This window comes from Arvicola amphibius, chromosome 4, assembly GCF_903992535.2.
Source record: "Arvicola amphibius chromosome 4, mArvAmp1.2, whole genome shotgun sequence".
NCBI classification, from domain to species: domain Eukaryota; kingdom Metazoa; phylum Chordata; class Mammalia; order Rodentia; family Cricetidae; genus Arvicola; species Arvicola amphibius.
In genome coordinates, this window is record NC_052050.1 from 15,671,599 (window position 1) to 15,687,342 (window position 15,744).

The 15,744-nt window shown below is 53.1% G+C and overlaps 1 protein-coding gene across 1 annotated transcript; it reads left to right on the plus strand.

Moving 5' to 3' along the window:
* Positions 1 to 734: 734 nt before the first annotated feature.
* LOC119813628 (transmembrane ascorbate-dependent reductase CYB561) lies at positions 735 to 11,571 on the plus strand. Its single transcript, XM_038329009.1, has 7 exons — positions 735 to 794; positions 6,369 to 6,529; positions 7,524 to 7,733; positions 8,543 to 8,641; positions 8,898 to 9,001; positions 9,434 to 9,591; positions 9,774 to 11,571. The coding sequence occupies exons 3-7, from the start codon at positions 7,535 to 7,537 to the stop codon at positions 9,964 to 9,966; spliced, it is 753 nt and encodes a 250-aa protein (XP_038184937.1). The 5' UTR covers positions 735 to 794; positions 6,369 to 6,529; positions 7,524 to 7,534; the 3' UTR covers positions 9,967 to 11,571.
* The last annotated feature ends 4,173 nt before the right edge of the window (positions 11,572 to 15,744 follow it).

Below are 15,744 nucleotides of genomic sequence, written 5' to 3' on the forward strand. Positions count from 1 at the left end.
TCTTGGTGAGTCTGGCCAGGCATCCAACAGGAAAGAACCTTTTGTTCCCGGCTTGTAGGAAGTCTGAGCTGGGCTCTTATCTACCCGTAGCACTTCCTGGATAGGGGGCCAGGATCCGCTGCCCAAGCTCCCAGCCTCGGCCTTGGCAACCTCCTGTCTTAAGTACAGACCTTGGCAACAGGCCTAGGCCTTAAATGAGAAGCTGGATGAACGGTATCTAGCCTTAGTTGGTGTCTCTCCCCTCCTCCTCCCCTCCCTCCGTGTGTGTGTCCTGGAGTGGAAAAAAAGAGGGAGGTAAACTATCAACAACAGCGTCCGTGTGGCGGGTGTGAAGAGGCGGGGAGGACAGGGTTATTCCCAGCCTTCCAGTAAAGTGTAAAGTGCCATCTCCGCCCACGGGGGCTGGGAGAGGTGACCCTAGGGTTACCGGAGCTGAGCTTGGACCCAGGCGGGGCCTGACACCTAGCGGCTTCCCGGGTTCCGAAGTGGCGCGAGCAGAGAGTGAGAGGCTAGAGACCGGGAACCGAGGCGCCGCATCCGCCCCGCCAACCATCTCCTGCCCACGCCGGTCCCGACGCTGCGGGGTCGGTGGGGCCGCCGTGCGCTCCCGAGTGCCCGCGCCTGGCGGTACTTCCGGCGCTGGTGACCGTCGCCTCCTCGTGCGCGCTACCGCCGCCGGGCCGCCGCGCTGTCACCATGGCGACGCCGTCGCGCCGTGGCCCGCGGAACCGGCAGAGCGGCCGGGGCGCGGCGCGGCGCGGGGACGCGCACAGGCCTGGCGGCGGCGGGACCAGGTAGGCGAATGGGTGCCAGGGAGCCGAGTTCCACGCGGAGGGGCGGCGGGGACTGGGGCCAGGCGACGCCGGGCTTCGAGCCGCTCTCCCGCGCGCACCTGCCCGCGCCGACCGGGGCCCCGCCCCGCCTGTCCCCTGCCGTGGCCCCGCGAGGCGGAGGCCTGACGCGTGAGTTCCTGCTGCTGGGAACCGGGAGAGGCGGCCTGGGGACCTCGGGCCGCGTCTCTGCTGGAGTTAGAATGGGGACCTGAGTTCAAGTCTAGGGGTCTGTGACTATTCTAAAATAAAGTGGGTGGGAGTGGACCCATCTGCGTTTGCCACGTCCGTTCTTAGCTGAACCCCCCACTGTCCCCGCGGCTGGTTCCTGCGCTCAAGTGCGGGCCAGGTAGATCCTTTCTTCTGCATCCCGCCTTACTCGGGTGGGATTAGGAGTTCCTAGACTGGGAGAGAGCCTGGCTTCATGCTTTGGCCTTGGAGGTGATGTAGGTGCGGAACTTCTCGGAGGGAGGGATCTGCTGTCGCCTTTGACGTCTCGAGTGGTGGCCTGGCCACCTCCCCTTTCCGGTCGCTTCTCTTACCCCTTACCCCTTTTCTCGCGCGGCATCACAAGTCACAGAAGGGTCCTTGTGGACTCTGGCTTCCCTTTTAGTTGCCATTCTGTCTTGGCAATCTGAAGAGTTTTCTAAAATTCTTTAAGAAAAGTTCCATCTCTTGGATTCCGTCCTGTTCTTTTCATAGCAAAACAAAGCGAAGCAAAGCATAGCCACCTCCCTTAAATACCGGGATTGCTCCCTGCACTTGGATCTGGGTGGAAAATCCTGGTCTGCTCAAGCTCCACCCCTTGTGGGAAGGAGGAGCTCCTGGAACCAGAAGTAGAATTGCCCACAGATGCCCTGCCCTGCCCTGCCGTGCCACTGTCCCTGGGTAGGCAGAGCTCAGGCTTCTTGAACGCACAGAGATCTGAGCGTTGGGATTAAAGGCCACCGTGCCGAGCTCCACTCTCCATTTTCAAATTAACTAATAATTAGAATAAATGTGGAAATATAAAATTTCAGAGATTAAAACTACCATCTGGGTCATGTGTGGCAACAAGGGGTTCAGGAGGCCGAGGCAGATTGCAAGTTTAAAGTCAGCCTGGGCTACAGAGGGAGATGCTGGCTCAACGCCACTCCCCAACAACAATAATTAAATGCAGACTGTTTGACAGTCTTCCATACTCTAGAAGTTTCTATAATAGAATAAATGCGCATGGGTTGGTGGTGGGCAGGAGGAACAGGTGGCCTGATTGGTGGGGGGGGGAGGGTTGTGCTGTTTATTGACCTTCAGGTGATACCATTTTTGTTCAACTGCTGTTTGGCTGAGTGCTCACCAGGTGGCAGCCACTGTACCAGACATTTGGGTATATTTTTTCCCATTTAACTTTTCTGCAGTCCAGTAATGTAGGCCTTAGAGTTGAGGAGGCCAGCTGGGAGAAGGGACACAGTAGTAACCAGTGGACTCTGAACTGACCTATTTGTGACCCAGGCTGCATTGCAACTCTGAGAGATGTGCTGGGTGCTTTGGCGTTCACGGGGCCTTCCTCCATAAAAATAAATAAGGACATTTTCACATTTCCTACAAAGACAACATGCATATTGGATTAAAAGTTAAATCATTTCAACCTTTAAAGTGCATCTTTTCCCTTCTGAAATGGAATAGCCCCTTTGTTTTTTAACTGTTGTGGGTTCCGGCACAGACTCGGGCCCACTTTCTGCCTGGAGCGCCCTGGGTGCCCCGCGCAACAGCTCCGCTTTGCCTTTTGTCTCATCACGTTTTAGGGTCTCATCCGTCAAGGAAAGCTCTCCTCCCTGCCCCAACTGTAGTCTTTTCTAACTCAATTAATTATCCCTGCAGCTGATAGGGAGGGCTGTGGCCAAGCCAGGTTTCCTACTGTCCAGCTTTCCTCGGCTCCACCGCTGCCTCCCGGGCTGTACAGCATGAGCGGTGTCTGGTACCAGTAATGAGGTTAGGCATGGTCGCCTTTTAATAAAACACAGTGGGCCTGGAGAGGGAGCGTGATGTTCAGCACAGGCTAAGCCCTGAGGGGAGCCGTGTCCCTGTGTGATCGCATTAAGTGGGAGTCAGTCTGCAGGTGGTGTGTGGAGATTGGGGGTGTATCTACTTGACTGATCTGTCACCCCACCCTGAACTCTAAGGAAGGAAGGGGAGTAGCCATGTAAGGGGCCACATGAGCCCCCATTCCTTGCAAGACTCTGGCGTGAATCAAGTGTGATGTTGGAGTCAGGAGGCTGAGGCAGGGGGATGTCGAGTTAGAAGCCAGCCTAGGTTACACTGTGAAACCCTGTCTTGAAAGAAATTAAAAGAATGGAGAAGGAGAGAAGGGGAGGGAGAGCACAGGTCTGTGGAGGCTGAGGAAACCTAGGGTCGAGAGTGGCCATTTCCAGGCTGTGAAGCCATAGCCTACTGTTCTGCTCGGGGACACAGGCCAGGACAGGTGATAGGGAGCAGCATCCACAGTAGGAGGGATGGGTAGGGTGTTCTCACAGTTGGGGTAACCAGGGACCATGATGCACACGTTCATGCTCACAGGGGAACAACTCAAACCCCTTTAAAGCTTGCAGATGCAGGCATGCCACAGGCGGAGCCACTCTGTCCAGAGCCTTGGGGACATCTGCCCCAGGCCCAGAGAGCTCTTAGCTGTCCCGAACTGAGCTGCAGCAGGGAGCATTTTTTACTAAAGGATTCCATGAGGCACAGGGCAACTCAATATTCTTTTTGTTTTTGAAACAGGGTCTCCCTATGTAGCCCAGGCTGGCCTGGAATTTGGAATCCTCCCGCTGTAGCCCCTGAGTGCTGGGATTGTAGCTGGTTGGTCCTGCTTTATCTTTTCTGTAGCTCCAGATTTTGTGACTGTAGCTAGCACTGCGTGAATGAGTCCCCTGCAGGCAAGCCATTCCTCATGGGGAGTGGTCCTGCTAGGGAGTGACAGCCCCTCTCATGCCTCTGGCATCACTTGTAGCCTCAGCTTGGCACCCAAAGCACCCCATTTTCTTTCGGAGGCCAGGCTGCTTCACTTTCTCCTCAGGCTGGCTTTCTTGCTCCCAGGACCGCTTGGCTGGGTGCCCTACCTGAGAGTAAATTGAAACTGAGCCTCCGCTGCTCAGGCGCTCCTCTGACACCCCTTTCTCCCACTCGTACCCATTTTCTCCTGGAGAGCTGTAGGCAGCACCTGTTCTTGTGCTGTGGCAGTACTGAGGGTGAGTAGGGACCAGGGGAGTCCCTTAGTCAACAGGGGCCAACAGAGCCTTGACTGGCTTCGTGTTTGGAAAGTGTGACAGCGTCACCCTAGCTACTGGGCATTGGGAGGTTCAGAACCATTGTGCTGGTGGTAGGAGACGCAGAGGACTGCCCTTTGGCAGTTTTTTTTATTTATTTATTTATTTATTTATTTATTTATTTATTTATTTATTTATTATGTATACAATATTGTCTGTGTGTATGCCTGCAGGCCAGAAGAGGGCACCAGACCCCATTACAGATGGTTGTGAGCCACCATGTGGTTGCTGGGAATTGAACTCAGGACCTTTGGAAGAGCAGGCAGTGCTCTTAACCTCTAAGCCATCTCTCCCCTTGCCTGGAGTTTTTAATCCCCATTCCCTGCCCTGCCCCCATCCCGATATTTTTGGCAGTGCTGCAGTTTGGGAAGTAAATCCAGGACCTTGAGTAGGCCCAGCAAGTCTCTACCACTGAGATACATCCCCAGCCCTCTATGGCCCTACTTAGAACACCTGCCACCATTAACACTCGCCTGGAAGCCCCTGCTGTGGCGTTCCAGCAGCAACCGAAGGTGGAGCAGCTAATTTGCTGATGGTTACTTTGCTTTGAGTCCTCGTTTCCCATCTGTGACACCGGGGTAACAAACACTCTTGTTTAGCTCACAGTATTGCTGAGGTTAAACAGAGAGGTGCAGAGCGTGGGTTGCTCTGGCTGTCGGGTCCCCCTGCACTCCTGACGCAGCCGGGTTCCTCCTCACCCTGGGTGGTGTGTGTAGGCAGCACGTGGGTGCTCACGTCACAGGGAATTCAGGACTGAATTTCCAGTGAGAGATGGTAAAGCCTCCCTCTCCCTCGCTACCTGTGAAGAGACCTTCACTAGGGTCTCTGCCTATGAGGAGACTGAGTGGGACAGAAAAAGCAGGCTATGGCAGACCAAGTGGCTGACCCGGTGGCCCAGATCTGCCCTTTGTCTTGTCTGAAGCCTGATAAACCTTGGCAGGTCACCTGTTCCTGCTTTCTCCCTCACTGGGAGCTAATCAGATTCTGCTGTGCTTCGGGCTTTGGGGAGATGAATCTAATAAGGGAGGGTGGGACTTAGAGAGGAGGCAGGACAAAGGACAGCAGTGGGACAGCAGTCTCTGCTGGGTACCTGAGAAGTCTTGGAGAAGGGTAGAGTGACCTTGTCTTTAAGGAGCAGACAGGACACTTCAGTAGAGTGCATCGCGGGATTAATCTAGAACAGAACCCAAGAGGGTAAGGAAGTTTTGGGGAGCCTTGAGGACTTAGGAGGGGCTTGAGCTGCACTTGGGGACAAATAGTGAGCAAGATGCCATTGCCCTGGAGTGAATGTGCAGGGAGTGTAGGCAGCAGGGAGCAGGAAGCTGGGCTTCACCAGGAGGAGGGTACCAACCTCAGGCTGTGTTGCCAGTCCAGGGAGCTGAAGCCTCCACGTGGACCTGGTGGGAACATAGCGGGGCTGCGGAAGGACAAGTTAGGATCACGTGGCAGCGGGCATTTCTCTGGCTGGCAAGGGTGATATGACTTAGAAAGCAAGGCATGTCCTGGTGTGTCAGATTGAAAAGAGAGAGGCTTGTGTTCTGATCTGGCAGGGCAACAAAGATGGCAGAGGGGATAATGATGACAGAGATCTGGGAGCCCTTGAGCCATGTAACCTTCCATAGACCCCTGGGCAAGAGGGGGGCACCCATGGCCGGCTGGGATCTGTGATGGGAGGAGGACACTGATCTTGGACGCGGCTGACTTGGCAGTGCAGTGGGAATCTGAGGGAAGACTGAATAGGCAGGAGACTTGGCAGTCACGTGTGGGGACAGATAGGAATAGCAGCAAAAGGTCCAGAAATAGGGGTTCACTCCTGGCTAGAGGTTCAGAAAGAGTTCCCACTTAGCAGGGATGACTTGAAAGAACACGTCAAGAATTTGAGAACAAGGCCAGCCTGCTTCACACAGGTCTCCAGGAGGTGCCTATCCCATGAAGGCTGAAAGGACCCCTGTATGTTCAGTGCAGGACGGCAGAGCCAGCCAGCAGGAGTAGGAGCTCAGTTAGAGACAAGACAAGTACAGTGTGGGGTGTGAAGTTGTTGAACCAATGAGGCAGAAGTGTGCTCATCCACATGAAGAGATGTGTGCTATGCCAGTACATGAGGATGGGTTAGATGATGTCATGGGCCTGTTTCCATGAGAAATGTGTACGTATTTCTGACCAGTGCATGCAGGGACGCGGGTGACTTGCTTTTGTCTGTTCACAGAGTGTATTAACTGCCTCGTTCTTTCAAATGCAGGAGCTGCTCCCAGAGAATTGGGAGGTGGAGCTGGAGCTGACCAACCCGAGGAGCTGGCTGACCCAAACCCCAGCTTAACCTGAGCACTGACTAGCGCTGGCTAGTTAGTGTTGGGGAAGCGGCAGCTACAGCTTCTGTTCGCCACTGCCTCGCACCTTCTGGTACTCACTGCTGCTGGGAGAGGTGGTTGGCTGGGAGGCAAGCCCTGGCTGTCTAGGGAGGGGACAGTACGCTGGAGCACTGATGTTCCAGCAGAGCTGGCATTGGTGGTCGTCTTGTCTAGCCAGAGTGGGACCTTTGAGTCCCACTGCCAGCCCTGAGGCAAAAGGAACAGGGGCCAGACCAGATTGCTCCCCTCCACCTCTTTCCTAATGGGAACGGGGCCAGGGACGACGGGACAGAAGAACACAGGAGGGAGGGTTGAGAGCTGGCCTGAGCTGCATGGGGAGGTTTGCATGCACCAGAGCCTTCCACGGGTCTCCTGGTACAGGCCGTGTCTCCTCATATGGCAACATACCTACTCTGTCTTCCTGCATAGACCATTGGCAGTTCAGCAGGTGCATATGAGGCCACACTGCTGGGGCCCCTAGTTCTGGAAACCTCACCAGAGGGGGGGGACAGCATCCCCTCCCACCCTTGGTGTAGAAAGGAGCTAGAAGGAACGGAGTTGGGGCTCCCGGAGTGGCCTGTGGTCTGGCACAGCAGGGGCAGAACACAGCTATATAGAACAAGGGGACACTCTTTGGGGTGCCATGGCTCTCCATTAGGATTAGGAGCAAGGCTTCTATTCCCACCCAGGAAGGACTTTTCCATCTATCTGGAGAAAGGAGTGGTAAGCTCCGCACCATCAGGGTATATGCTTGTGTTTCTGATGTATCTGCCAACCCCACCCCAGAACACCAGGGCCTCAGGAAACAGGACTATAACCCAGCGATGGGCCCATGCTGTCATCCGAACTCGGGACGTTTCTAAACTTGTGCCCTCCCATGTACACAGAGCCCAGGGCAGGTTGCCTCTGTGGGTAGGCCTGGCCTCCCGGTGAAAGCTAGGGCGCACAGCTTAGACTGTGGTGTGGAGGAGGTGGCAGCTGTCACTAGGCAGGGTATGCCTTCTGAAGGCTGTGGGTGGCTCCCTAGAGCTCTGTGTCTCCTGTAGCTGGGGTCAGCATGGAGCCCGGTGGTGCCTCCGTCCCTGCTGCCTTGCCGTACTACGTGGCCTTCTCCCAGCTGCTGGGCCTCACCGTGGTGGCTGTGACTGGTGCATGGCTGGGTCTGTACCGAGGTGGCATTGCCTGGGACAGCTCGCTGCAGTTTAATGTGCACCCACTCTGCATGGTCATAGGCATGATCTTCTTGCAAGGAGATGGTGAGTCCCTGGCTAGTCCAGGGGACCTGGGGCTGGAGGGTAACAGCTGCCATCAGCTGGTGGCATCTCAGGGGCCATGGCTGCCTTCTCCAGTGGAGCCAACCTGAGTGGTGAGCGACACTATCTTCAGGGGCAGCTGGAATTTGGGAAAGTAGACACATATACATGTGTGATTGTTGAATGCAGACATGGCTGAGGTAGAGTGCTTGTCCCTGGGATAAGTCCCAGCAGGTTCTTGGCCTGAGTATGGCCTTCAGGGAGCTGTGTGGGGGTGGGGTGGGGGTTCTGGCAGCCTCCTCCCAGCAGCAGGTCCTAGGAGGCATCCAGAGGCCCTGCCCCCCTCCCCCCAGTAGCAGTGGAGATTGGGCAGGATCACATTTAAGCCTTGGAAGCTGGGAGTCTGCCTGCCAAGCGCAGTGATTACCTATCTAGGAAGGCTCCAGAATTGCATTCGCTGCTGATAGGTACATTGAGCCTGACCAGCACCGCAGTTTGACTGCATGACGAATCCTGAGCTCCCGCATCAATGAGCTATAGGACACCTGGCAAGGCCACGCGGCGCTCAGGCCTGAGTTGCTCTGAGTGGGTGCTCAGAAGTGTGACACAGCCTCCTCTCCTGGTCCTTGAGTGTGCATGGGGTAGACAGGGGCACCCTCGACCAAAACCAGGATGGGTGCAAGGTCTCTGTGCAATCCTGTTCCCTCCTTCAGTTTCTGTAATTGTCAAACCTTAAGAAGCTCGTGGCACAGACCTTTGTCAGTGTGTCCAGCACAGGCCTGTGCACTTAAAGCTTTATCCGCTTCCACAAGCTCTCCTGGTGTACCGTGTCTTCAGAAAAGAAGCCAAACGCACGACCAAGATCCTGCACGGGCTGCTTCATGTCGTTGCTTTCATCATCGCCCTGGTGGGTGAGTTCTTGGGTGCAGCCTTTCCTTCTCCACCTGCTGCTTCAGGCTCCAGCAGCTGGGCAGATAGTCCCTGCCCCAGGCTGCTTGGCCTTGGCCCACTCTCTTCCTCCAGCATCCCAGGCAGGGACGGGATGCTGGCCATCATCGGCCTGGACCAAAGCCCAGAAGTTCTGGCCAGCAGTTTCCCCCGGGTCTCCCCTCCTCTCCCTTTTCCATGTCCAGCCCTGACCTCATATGGCCCCTGCCTCTGCCCCAGGCTTGGTGGCCGTGTTCGACTATCACAGGAAGAATCACTATCCAGACCTGTACAGCTTGCACAGCTGGTGTGGGATCTTAGTCTTTGTTCTTTATTTTGTACAGGTGAGTCTAACCCCAGGGAGGGGGAGGGTAGGGTAGTGGGGCTCAGGTGTGTCATTAGAGGGGCCTATTTTCCAGGGTTCATGTCCAGAGGAGAGAGAGCCAGTCAGTTTAGTTGAATGCTGTTTTCAAAGGCTGAATGGGTATAAGCTTAGGATTCCAGAGGCCAGGGTGCCCCAGGCCCCTTTGTCCTTCCCACTGACTCTGTGTAAGCATTGAGTCACATGCCTCAGCTCCTCGTATCCACAGGGTGATGAACCTGTTGCTGGAGGCCCAAGGCCTCAAGGCAAACGGCTTCCAGCCTTGGGGACCAGGCCACCTTTCCTATAAATGTTCTGCTCCACTGCACTTGAGGGGTGCAGGGGTCCTTTGGTGGCCTCTTGTTAGTTAGGTCACAACCAGCTCATGGCTCAGCAGAGTCCTTTCTCCTCTTAGTGGCTAGTGGGTTTCAGCTTCTTCCTGTTCCCCGGAGCTTCGTTCTCTCTGCGGAGCCGGTACCGCCCACAGCACATATTTTATGGTGCCACCATCTTCCTTCTTTCTGTGGGCACAGCCCTCCTGGGCCTGAAGGAGGTGCTGCTGTTCAAACTGGGGTAAGTGTCCTGAAGAGGCACCCAGTGTCCCCTGCTTCACTGGAAGCCTCTTTCTGAGCTGGCTTTTCTCACTGGGAGGGTGGAAGGGTTGGCAATGAGAAACCCAAGGCATCTTTAAGGCCTGGGCTGCACTTGTCCTAACTGGGACCCTTGGTGGCTTCTCCCTTCATCCTGCCCTACAGGTCCAAGTACAGCAAGTTCGAACCCGAGGGGGTCCTGGCCAACGTCCTGGGCCTGCTGCTGGTCTGTTTTGGGGTGGTTGTGCTCTACATCTTGGCTCAAGCTGACTGGAAGCGGCCTTCCCAGGCTGAAGAGCAAGCCCTCTCCATGGACTTCAAGACGCTGACAGAGGGAGACAGCCCCAGTCCCCAGTGACGGCCTTGGGTGATCCTCCTGGTTCTGTGGGTTCTCGGATATCTTTCTGCTCCTCCCTGCAGAGCCTGAAACTTTAGGTTCAGGAGTGCCTGCCAGGCAGCGGTGTTAGTTTAGTGGGATTCCAGGTTTTGGCTTTGTCCTTTGCTTTTCCTTCCTGCTTGCAGCTTCTGACGCATCCTGTGAGCCACATGTGGGCCCTGCCTGTACCCCCTGCTGCCCATTCACGTGCAGAAAGCTTGGCCAGGAGGACTGAGGTCAAGCCTGGTCCTGATCCTTAGGGGAGCTAACTCCACCCTCCAGGCAGCTGATGCCTGGGGGGCCCCAGGGACTGGTGTGGAAAAGCCAAGCCTGCTGCTTGTGCATTCAACCCAGGCGTCCCAGCAGCTCGGGAAGCACGCGTCTTGGCAGTAGAGCAAGTGATACGATGTGTAAAGTATGCTGGCCTTCAGACTAAGGTTCCCCCAAAGGGTTGATTCTGGCCCCTAAAGGAGCCATTTGGCTTGGCCAAAGGTCTACACTGCCGCGGACCTTTCTGGTCTTTAACCCTTGAGCCTTAAATAGGCTTTTCAGCGAAGGGACTAAGTGCTCAGAATGCAAGTATGTACCTGCCCTGGTGGATGAGGGCAGGCTGCTGGCGGTGAGGGGCCTCCTGGCCGCCTGCTGCCCACCCGGGCAGTTCCTCCCTCCAACAGGGGCTGAGCCCTGGTTTCCTTCTGCAGGCCAGCCTGGGCAAGCCCTGGGAGAGCAGGTCGCATACCTAGTGTCTTGCTCTCCAGGGGGGTTCTGGGTTGCCCCGACTTGGCTGAAGCAGCCCTGGAGGATTATTGTCCTCCCACACCTGGGTCCATCTTCCCTGGACAATAGGACTGAAGTGGATAAAGGGATGGGCCTGGTCTCCTGTGGTGTCTGCACACAGCTTCAACCCCTGCTGCCTGTTGTGTTGTTAGCTGAGTCACTGCTTGGCTTGAGTCTAGATATAATGTGATTAGAGCATTGGTCTCATGCTTCTTGGGCTTGGCAAATGCTCTCTCCTCTCCAGGTCCTTGAAGAGCCTCACTGTTTGTGACAGACATGGTTAACTTAACAAGGAGATTATCTGTTTCTGAATCTGATAATTCCTTTAGGTCAAGAGGCCGGCCTTCTGTCAGATTTCTTGTGTAACTGTGCTGCGGGTCTCTTTCTCCAGCAGTGGTGGAGCCCCCTCTCCCTGGGGCCCCATCACCCTGGTTCCTCCAGCTCTCCATTTTCAGGGATGGTGGGTTTGCCTCCAGTTTCAATTGCGTATGCTGCAAGGATAGGGATCTTACTGATTCTTTCATCAGCTGGCACACTGATATAGTCAAATGTTTACATGTGGGAGACTTGTCTTTAGATAAACCCTGAGTACCATTGTTAATCTCCCGTGCCAGACTATACAGAAAACCAGAACGCATCAAGAGCCTGTAAACTAGTCTTTCTGCCAAAGTGTATGATACATGACTTAGGACCAAAGAAGGCCCCCAAGCAGATGTGTGTGGTTTCTTGTGTTTGCCTGTGGCTGTCTCCTGTGACGTACCGTGTGTTGTTGGTGCAGCGGATGAATCAATAAATGTCTACAGCCGACCACTCGCCTTCTGTTTTCATTTGCGGAGGCAAGAAAAGGACCCAAAGCTTTATGTCATCAGATTCCTAAGTTAGTTCTACTAGGGGTGAGAGAAACTGTCCCCAGGGTGGGTACCACAGATAAAGTGACTGGCAGATTCTCAGCACAGGACAGACAGGTCTCTGTGGTGGTTGGGTTTGGCCCCTGTGGAGGGGATCCTGGAGGGCTCTAGGAGGCCCAAGCATGGCAAAAATGGCACCCACAGTTTTTCTCTTACCCTTCTCTGCCATTCCTCTACCTTTGCTAAACTGTAGATTACATTTCGAAAGCTAGTCACTTATTTGGCCACTTCCTCCTCCTCAGGCTGACCATTAAGATCCAGATATCAAAGTATTGCAGTCCAGCAATCAAAAGCCCCTTTTTGGTTACCCCAACTGACATAATCAAAACAAACCAACTCAGCCTACCATGGGATTTCCTCTTGTACCTTTTATAAACCACCATTTGCCTATGGGCACATCTGTCTCCTCTCTATCCAGAGGCAGTCCTTTGTCCCTCCAGGGCAAATACCCTTTTCCCCTCTCCCTCTTCCTTTATTCCCTGTCTTTGTCTCTTATTCCCTGTCCTCCGTCCCTCTGGGGCAAATAAATCTCCTTTGTGCTGAGAACTTGGTCTTGGGATGTCTTGTGCCAACTCTGAGGTCCTTTCAGAGCTTTCCTTGTTTCTTACCTGCCTGAGCCTGGGAAGGTTGGTGCCAAAGTACATCGTCTATTTGACCCTTTCAACATCTCTTTCTGATCCTTAAGAAGAGGAGCAAAGCTTTTAAGAATGAGCTGAGATTCTGTGTTAGGTTGATTTATGTGACTCATGCAGGAGCTATGCTTATGGAAAATTTGGGTGGGCCTCACTGTGCCTACCTATGCATGGTGGCACACGTCTAATCACAGCACACAGCAGGCAGGAGGCTCTTGAGGCCGGCCTGGACTACAAGGGCAGACCCCATCCTAAAATAACAGGACTGGAGGTGGTAGAGTACTTGCTTAGCATAGGCAAGGCCCTGGGTTCTGTATCAGGACAAACAAACAAATAAATACCCCCAACGACAGAAATAAAGCTAAAAATACCTTACTAGAGAGCTGTTTCTTTCTTTTTGTGTTATGAGACAGGGTTTCTCTGTTTAACAGCCCTGGCTGTCCTGGAAATCACTCTGTAAACCAGGCTGGCTTTGAACTCACAGAGATCCACCTGCCTCTGCCTCCTGAGTGCTGGGATTAAGGGTGTGCACCACCACTGGCTTGGAGCTCACGATTTGAAGGAGCTGACAGGAAATCCTCTCATAAGTAAGTGGTTTTCCAGCATTTGTTCAGCGTTATTTCTACTGCTGGTTGCTGTGTAGGAGCCAGAATCAAAGTCTTTCCTCTAAATCAGTGGTTCTCAACCTTCCTAACTCTGAGACCCTTTAATACAGTTCATGTTGTAGTGACTCCCCCAACCACAAAATTATATTTGTTGCTATTTCATAACTGTAACGTTGCTACTGTTATGAATCATAACATAAATTATCTGTGTTTTCCAGTGCTTTTAGGTGACCTCTGTGCAAGTCATTTGGCCCCCAAAGGAGTCATGACCCACAGGTTGAGAACCACTACTTTCAACCAAGACTTCCTTGTGGACTTTCACTTCTTTAAAAGTATCTAAAGCACATGGCTTAGAGCATGCACAAGCTATCACTGTCAAACACAGGCTTCTCCCCTGGTGGGAGAAGGCAGAGGGATCCTGATTGTGAGTGCTAGGTCTCATCTTACTTCTGGGTTTGGGGTTACCCTGAATCCTGTGCTCTCATTGTGAATCTCCAAATGATGCCAGACACTGGAGGCTAAGGCTCTGCCACCGCTCTGACTCCTATGCAGATTTTAAGTTAGATGAGAGCACGGGCTCCCTCTAGCTGGCTTTGGGATCCTGAGAGGGCCTCATGTCAACTCTTTTGAATTTGAGCCATGTGTAGCAAGGTTTGCTTATGGACCCAGTGCCCTTCTGATGGTTTCAACTTGACCACCCTTTTGAGAGAAGCAGCAGCACGTGGAGAGATTCTGAGCTCTGCCTTCGCCTCTGTGCTCTTGAGAAACTTGAGCTCTCAGGATCTGCTCTGTCACAGCATTCTGGAGAAAGGCCATCTGTTAGAGGCTCGTGTAAAGAATACAGATCCTGGCTTTTAAAACCAGTCATTGTTAACCCTTGCCAATTGCAACAATGACCACCCTGGAAAGATGTCTGTTGGTATCATAGTAGCATGGATGTTCTGGGGGTAACCAACAGCCTTTCTGACAGAATTTAAGGCCTGCTCCACAGTCATGGCTCGTATGACTGGCCCAAGAACCCATGGCTGTCACTGGCTCTAAAGGACATTAAACTTCTCTTCTTTTGCTAAATGGATATAGTATCAACTTATTCTCTAAATACCAAAGAAGCTTCTCTTTACAGCAGATGGCAGTTCTATAAAAAACAATCATCCCTCTCCCCGAGGCTCAGGGATCAGTATGAAAGAGAGGAGGTGCAGAAACAGCGTAAGTGCCAAGGACTGCTGTAAAAAGTTCTCTTTGGACATGATACGGCCACTGCACACCAACTCACAGCAATGACAGCTGTGTGCACATGACCTGCACTAGATCAAGTCAGCCAAAAGCCCAGGCCCCTAGCCGAGGCACTAGCTGATGGCTTCTGTGGGAAGGACAGTCTGTTTCCTTCAGGGATGTGGCCCTTGCTAGGTTACTCTTGCTCCAATAGATGGCCTGACATCCAGCACATACTTGTAGCACTAACTAGACTCAGTGAGTTAAAAAACCATGAAGTTGGGAGGGAGATATGGAAGAGGTCTCGGAGGACTCAAGAGGGCCTGAGGGTGGATATGACCAAAATATACATGTATGAAATTCCCAGTAAGTAAAAACTTTTTAAAGAGCCACCAAGAAAGGTAGGAAGAAACAAGTTTGGAGGCTGTAGCAGTAACCCCCACCCCGCCCTGCGTTTGATGGAGCAGCCTGTGACACGTTCTCGGCCATGTGCTTTAAATACTTCTAAGCAAATAAGGGTTCATACAGGGAGCCTTGCTCCAGGAGGAAGACCATGGACGCTTTGATGAAAGTGGCTTGCTATGTGTCATAGGAGTGTCAAGTCCCCAGCTCTGTCTCTGGGTACAACGCAGTCCGGATGAGAGAACGACTCTGCGCCCATTCTTCCGGCCCTTACCCTGGGCTTTCCAGGCCACTCGCTTTTGTCTGACTCCTGGGAACACGATGACTCAGTCATCAGGGGCTCTATGCTCCTGTGGCTTGACTTTTAAGCTGTCCTGCTCCCTCCCCTCCAATGGATGCTGCCTCACTTTTCCCAGTCCAGTGGAGTCTAGCTTCTTCGTAGACCAGCATAAGGCAGCCGGTAAGAGATGGAGTAATGAGGAAACTTCTGAGAACCCATGAAGGCATCTGCTGCTCACTGCTTCACTGAGTGGCTTTTTATCTAGGAAAATTCTTTTAAGAATTATTTTCCCCCTCAAACTCTACCTTGTTTTATTCTTTCAGTGCCCCAGGAATCCTTTAAAAGCTGATGTTTTGCACTTAAAAAAAATTTCTATGGGCTGGAGAGATGGCTCAGAGGTTAAGAGCTGACTGCTTTTCCAGAGGTCCTGAGTTTAATTCCTAGCAACCACATGGTGGCTCATAGCCATCTGTAATGAGATCTGGTGCCCTCTTCTGGCCAGCAAACATACAGACAGACAGAACACTATATATAATAAATAAATCTTTAAAAAATTTTTCTAGTTGTTAATGACAAATTAATGCAAAAATGGTTTTGCAGACATAGCATGTGGTTCCTTCCAGAGCCTTCTCTCCTCTGAAGGTGATTGTGCCAGGGCCTGGGAGGCTAAGGCAAAAGTATCATGAGTTCAGGAGTTTATGGCTAGCCCAAGAAAGGACAGCGAAGCCAGGGTTAATCAGTCAAACTCATTCCAAGCAAGCAAACTAGAGGGAGGACAGTGCTCCTGCGTAGCTGCTACTGAAGACGAAGGCCGCTGTAACCCCACACTAACACGTGGCCAGGCTCCACCACGGTTCCAGAGCTGTCCTCGCCCATCAGTATCCACCTCAGAGACACTTAACAACTGGGTGAGCAGATGCAGATGGCATGACTCTGAGCAAGCA